General features: G+C 42.4%; 1 protein-coding gene across 1 annotated transcript in view; it reads left to right on the top strand.

The window, feature by feature from the left end:
* Positions 1–3,750: 3,750 nt before the first annotated feature.
* The window catches only part of Ifit2 (interferon induced protein with tetratricopeptide repeats 2), a gene marked incomplete at its 3' end in the record, with an annotated part of 4,946 nt that continues 1,659 nt past the window's right edge, over positions 3,751–7,037 (top strand). The window contains exon 1 of the mRNA XM_028782290.1: positions 3,751–3,877. Coding sequence (XP_028638123.1) covers positions 3,873–3,877 — 5 coding nt within the window. The remainder of the gene's footprint in view (positions 3,878–7,037) is intronic.

Below are 7,037 nucleotides of genomic sequence, written 5' to 3'. Positions count from 1 at the left end.
GGAGCAGATGAGACTCCACTTTCACAAGCTGACCGTGGTGTGATCTAGGAACACATCTGGAAACTTGATACTTTCTCAGCCATCGTGAATAGCACTGAACTATCTATTCCCTGACCCATTTAGGTGAACAACAAAACATCTGTGGAATATTTTTTATATAGACTCAAGGAAACAAGAGGGTCAATTTCTTTAGAAGTCTTGAGAAATGGTTTGACAACCAACATTTTAATGGGTAAAAAGTATTTTTCACTCACATTCAATACATCATATGGCTTGTATACTTGCGTGCATTGTAATGACCTAGAAGGATTGTTAACAAGGAACTTTTGAGTCCATTCATGGAGGATGGGGCCTGAGAACTTTTCTTTCCCATGTTTCCATGTGCTGCTGATGCTACTAATTGCTGGCCACAGTGGGGAAAAGCTTCCATTTCACCATCTACAGCTGAGGTAACTCCTTAAGACAGCTTTCCTCATTCTGAGAACAGCAGCTAGTCTACCCTTTTAAGCTAACTGAGATTAGATCAGCCCAAGGCCTACTTTCTCTGGAAAAGACAAAAATATTTTTGTCAGAACCATCAGCACTTCCATTAGATGATGTTTTCTCTAAAAACAGAAGTCAGTTGGATACTTGACCATTCCACTTTCTGATTAGCATCAACCCCATACGTTCACACTTTCCCTGCCACTAGATCAGTTACCGCATCCTCAGATGCTGTATCCTCACCATGGTAACATTTCACAGAGAAGTAGGCCACTGTACTTTCTAAAGGGTAAGTGAGGGCTTCAAGCTCTCCAGAACATGGTCACTGTTAGCATTTTGTCTAAACTCTACCCCACAGGTACCTGGCAATAGCCAGGTACGCCTGACTCACTGCAAAAGGAGCTGCCTGCCCCCTCCCCTCTCTTTTTCTCTTGCCTTCCTGCTCCTACTATGTCCTGTTATCCCTTTTCCCCTCTCTTCCCATTCCCTCCCCCCCCACACACACATGCTCATAGCTGGCCTCTACTTCTCTCCCTCTCTCTCTCTCTGCCTTTCTCTACCTCTACTACCCTCTTAACTCCTCTCCCCATGCCCTGAATAAATTCTATTCTATACTATATCATGGTGTGGCTGATTCCTCAGGGGACAGGGATGGCGCAGCATGGGCCGCCGAGGCACCCGCTTTCCTACACCTCACCACATCCCCCAAAACATATCCTCCCTCTCTTTATCTTTTGATAAACACATCAGAAACCATGAGTACAACTTCTCCATATTCATCTCCCCATCCAGTGCTTTTCTGTAACTTAAACATTTTTATCCAAATTTAAAAGCTAAAACCAAGCTCACGGTGTTCCTAATTCTGCATTTCATCATTTCTTTTCTCTCTCTCTCTCTCTCTCTCTCTCTCTCTCTCTCTCTCTCTCTCTCTGTGTGTGTGTGTGTGTGTGTGTGTGTGTGTAGGGGTATTGGGTAAAGTATGTCTCACGACACAGGGAGGTCAAAGTACAACCCCAAGAGCCAAATCTTTTTTTTCCACCATGTTTAAGACAGGATTTCTCTTGTTCTTTTCCACATATGCCAGGTTATCTGACTCCAAAGCCCTTGAAAGACGTATTTAGTCTCTTGTCTCACAGTAGCAGTTTCAGAAGTGTGGACCTGTGGACTATTCCGTCTAAGCTCTACATAGTCTCTGGGGATCTGAACTTATGCCCTCACACTTGTATGACAAATGCTTTTCCCACTGAACGTCTTCCTAGTCCCTATTTTAGCATTTTTATACACAGAAATACATTTTAATAAATATATTTAAATCATATATAAAAACTTGTAAACAGAACTGGAATTCGTCATTATTGGCTGAATTAAAATGTAGGTTTCTAACTGTGATCAGTGTAACTGAGAGCCCCCCCCACTTGGAACTTCCCACAGGGCCTTAGAGAAGATTCCTGAGTCCCCCTCCCTGCCCAGCCAATTAATGTAAAGGTCACCAGGAGCATCAATCAATACGTGTCTAGTTGCTGTTGCTATAACCTGCCCTCAAAAATTGTATAAAAAGCTTACGAAAGGAAGAGAAGGGGTCGCCTCTCCTCTGGGTGCAGGACGACCCCAGTGCACTGGAACAATAAACCTCTTGCTTTTGCATGGAACTCCCCGTTCTCGAGTCTTATTTGGGAATCTCCCGGAAGTTAAGGCTCACTTGGAGTCTTACATAACTAATATAATCTAACTAAAAGTAAATGAGTTAAAGTACGAATGTGCTTCCACCACAGACGGAAAAACCCACAATAAATAACAAGACTAAGTAACGTTCCTCTGTGGCCTCAGTTGCTCTGGAAACTACTGTTCTATATCATGTCCTTATGTTAAAGGCATCAGGAAATTGATTTATTATCACATTCACTGGAGAATGAGAAAGAAGAAAGTTACCCTAACAGTGCGAGTGGAAACAGCATAGGCTTGTAAGAGGAATTAAGGAGTCTGTCATTATCCAACTGGAAGACACCAATCGACAGGGAGGCCAGAGACCTCAGCTCCCCCACTTCCCATTTTGCTTCTGTTAGTCATCAAGGAAGCATAAGAAAAATCTGTCCGCTTTCCTTTTGTGCATTGCCTGTCAAGAAGCTCAAAGCTACTTCTTACTCCTGTATCAGTGATGACAGATACACCAGCAGAGGGTCAGAAAGTTCCCATGGTACACTGGAGCCTCTCCCCTCCCATCCCCCTCCCCTCTCTCCCCTCTCTCCCTCTCCCTCTCTCCCCCTCTCCCTGAGAGCAGTGTTCGGTTTCATCTTATTGGACAGTGCTGCTGACATTGAAATTAGGCCATCACCATCTTCTTTGTCTCCACATTTCCCAGTGTTTCTGGAAACATTTCTACAGACACAGGCAGAAGTGTGCTTTACTAAGCCAAGCATTCTGCCAAAATTAGCCAACACCGGCATAACTAAGGACAGGACAAGGCCTGCAATGACAGCTGCTGCACATCTGGATACACATGCACATGTTAACCAACAAGCTGCTCTACAGGTGCATCCCAAGGGAGCCAGGAATATCTAGAATGACTTAAGGGTTAAGGGTTATTTGCCTCAGAACTACTGTTAGTGATTATGACAGATCATGGTGGATCAGAGAATTTCTGCCTCTGGAAAAAGCAAATATCCAAAGTTTGCCCCTTTGGTCTCTGGTTAATGATTTTGGTTTCTAATTATACTAGTTACTAGGTGCCAAGCATAATTCTAGAGCTAGCATCTCCTTCACTGACCCCCTTAATCCTCCCACCCATCGCCCTGATGACCTGGCAGCTGTATTGTTTTCAGTTCAAATCAGGAGACCCTAAAGCAGCAGCAGTGGCAGAGAGTGATCTCCCTTGGAGAGCATAGAAATGCAGATAGATAAATACCAGAGCTCAAGCTTGGAACCTCTGCCAAGTCTAAGCTTGCACTTATCCTGGAAGGAAAGGAGCTTCAGCTGAGCAGATAAAACAGACACAAACCCCTGCACTGGGAAATAGAAACTCTCCCTTCCCTGGATCACCGGGATGATGAGAGGGAGGAGGAGCTATGTTGGTTATGATGAGGCAGGATGCTGGGATAAAGGTTTCCTTCTCCAGTTAGCAGATCAAGGACATCAGCCAGACCCTGAAAGGCTTGGCAGTTTTTCAACCCTTTTGTCCATAAAAAGTGACATCAGTGTCACTTTCTGGTTTCAATTTCCCTTCTTTGGGGTCAGCTGCTGCACAGAAACAGGAAAAGAAACCAGCAGCTACTCTTATATATGAGTCTGTAGCATTTCATTAGAAGGCAGAGGAAGAGGTTGTCTGGAGAGCGCCCGGAGAGCGCCTGCAGCCCTGTGAGCACTTCCACACAGCAGACAGCTACACAGCAGTCATGAGGTAAGCTTTTACTTTTTCTGGTGGGGTGGGGATTGTAGTCAGCCTTGATGACAGACACAAATCCTTAACAGCCAGAGTCCCAAGAGAGGCCAGTCCTGTGTTTGTGTTTGTGCATTACCTTTTTATACCTCTGTCTCTATAGCTGTAAATAAGTCAGAAAGCTGCTCCATTGTTTCCTCCAGCACACCCAGATCTGCTTGTCTGGCCACTGATAGCTGAGGTCAGAGAGAGCCGTCTGATCTAACAGGGGCTTCTTGTAAAGATGTGTCAGGGGAAAATACTCTTGGCAATTCATTCTCTCTTTCTCTCTCTCTCTCTCTCTCTCTCTCTCTCTCTCTCCTTTCTCTCTCTCTGCAAGATTAAATTAAAAGTATTTAGTAAGAGTATTATTTAACAGAAATATTCCCTTTTTATATTTCTTTATTGTTAATGTTGTATTTAGACAACTAACCCTGCTAATCTGAGTTTTACTTGGATTTGCTGAGTTAATCTCAGAATTGCAGTCGGGTTGCAAACTAAACAGAGCACAGGAAGAAACTGGTTCCTCTTACTCACTGCTGTTATGAAATATAATGTGTAAAGGGGGTATCTGGAGGGCCCATGTCAAGGTGTTCCCTGAGAAATTGTGTCATGAATCAGATCTGCTCTGAAGGGAGTTTACTTAAGGGAAGGGAGGGGAGTGAGGACCTGGAGAAGGGGTAGAGGCAGGCAGACAGAAGCAGAGCCATGAAGGTAGTGGGGTTAGTTGGGGGGCAGAGAACAAAGAAAGAGAGAGAGGAAGGGAGACAGAGAGAGAGAGAGAGAGAGAGAGAGAGAGAGAGAGAGAGAGAAGGAACATGTGAGAACAGAGAGTGATGGAGTGGCAACGGGCAATCCTTTTATACTCAGCTGGCAGCAGGTGATAACAGAAGCCATTCTAGGTCCCTGAGAGGAGCCTAGTGGAATTAATTGCCTATAAGTTAACGACTGCCTTTCAGATCTATTTTCTGTCTAGTAACCCCTAACTCTGGCCCAACCAAAGCATTGATGGTTGCAAGGTATAACATAATATTTTAAATACAGGAGTTGAATATAGTCAATAGGGTTCAAACATAATCCTTGTCACTTGACATGGCACTGTGCCCTTACAAGTCAGAAACTGTTATACTAGAATCCACAGCTGACCTGTACACAGCATGGAATGGATCCGTGAGATTCCACAGGGTTCCAGAGGCTAGTGTGCTGGGTTAGTTTGTTTCCTGCTTATTTGTTTATCTAGATAAGACTGAAGGGAATCTGTCTTACAGGATGGAAAAATCCGTAAGAGTCATAGGGTAAGTGAAAAAAAACTCCCCTCCAAAAGAAAAGGAGCTAGATGCCTATAAATCCTCCTGCCTCCCTCCCCCCGGCTGTACTTACTATCCCCGGTATAAAATATAAACCTAAGTGAGAAGAATAAAATTCAAAGGGAAATTAAAACAAAAATGAAAAAGAATGAATACATTACCTATGTGAGAAATCATCAGTCTAAGAAGTACAAATGAAGGAGCAGTATGGAGACTACATTGCATTCAGAAATAAAAGTTTGAGGCTTTGCTAACATATATTGCCCTGGCCCGCAGGGATTCAACCAGACCCTAGGGAAGGGGGTAAAAGAATGAAGGGACAAGAGACACAAGAAAGGAGAGCAAGTCTGGAGTTCTGATCAAGCTCTGAAACTTTAATTTGGGGGGCAGGTTATAAAGACACAGCAAAGCAGGAAGTTTAGGCAAGGGTCATTGCTTAGGGCTATCCCACTATTGAATCATCATTGTCTAAGACCAGTCCACTGTCATATCCTTATTGCACTAGACCATCCCATTGTCCTATCCAGCTCCCAGGAAATGCCAGACGTTCTTTAAGTTCCTGGGACCTGAGACCCATGAAAGTCCTTTCTTAACCTTGTACTGACTAGTCTTTCCAGAACAGCAGGTAATTCCCTGAAGGTCTCTTAGAACAGCAGGCAGTTTCCTGGGTTTGGCTCCCGGCAATATACAATACAATTAATAGGTGAAATAGTTCAAAGATGATAAAGTGAGCAAAAAAATCAAGAATGGTTAAAAATAAGACACAGCAGTTAAAATGAGCAGATACCAAAAGTACTTTAATCTTATTACAGTGATGTTTACTCATTCACGATTTTTTGAAAAAAAAAAAAACTTTTTCTCACAAAAGCAAGGAAATGGCATCAGCCTAGATGGTCAACAACTGATGAATGAATTATAAATATGTGGTACATACAATTTAATTTTATTCAGCCATTAAGGAAAAAAAAATTAGCCTCTCCAAGGGATGAGCTACCTAATTGGTTACTCAATACAAAATGTTCAGCCCTAAAGCCACATACACATAAAAGGTGAAGTTAGCAGATTATATTTATAGTTTTGCATATATTGACATATACATGTTACATATATGCATATATATATATATATATATATATATATAACTCAAAGAAAAAGAAGCTATTAATGTGAGGGTGAGAAAGAATAGTAGGGGTTGGAGAAGAGAGACAAATGAGGAGCTGAAGGGGAAAGAGGAAAGAGAAAAGAAACTCAATTATATTTTAATTAAAAATGTATTTTTAAAAGAAAAAATGAAATTATGTAATTTACAGTAAAATGGATGGAACTAGAACCATATCATACTAAGTAAGAAGATCCAGATTCAGAAAAACAAACACTGCATGTTTTCTCTTACACAGAAATCCTAGCTTTACATATATGTATTCATGCGAATGTGTGTAAGATGTCATGAAAGCAGAAAGGGGATCAGGAGAAGACAGAAAAGAGGCATTAAGAGAGATGGGGGAGAGGAGGGACTAGAGCTTCTGTAATATAAAGTCAAAGTGGGAACACTAGATGTGGGAGTTTTAAGGGAGTCCAAAGACTCTCCAAAGCAAAGAGAAGAGCTAGCTCACAGAAGCAGTCTTTCAAGGAAACCCAACCTCCACCTAGGACTGACTCTCCACCTTCTGCCAATCCTACTTCTTCTAATGTGCAAACCCTCACTTCCCCATGAAATAATTCAGACATGCTAAACACAGAAAGAAAGAAAGAAAGAAAGAAAGAAAGAAAGAAAGAAAGAAAGAAAGAAAGGAAGGAAGGAAGGAAGGAAGGAAGGAAGGAAGGAAGGAAGGAAG

This window comes from Grammomys surdaster, unplaced genomic scaffold, assembly GCF_004785775.1.
Source record: "Grammomys surdaster isolate TR1022 unplaced genomic scaffold, NIH_TR_1.0 725, whole genome shotgun sequence".
In the NCBI taxonomy this organism is placed as follows: Eukaryota; Metazoa; Chordata; class Mammalia; order Rodentia; family Muridae; genus Grammomys; species Grammomys surdaster.
The sequence above is the reverse complement of the archived record's forward strand: the minus strand, read 5'-3'. Positions and strand labels throughout refer to the sequence as shown.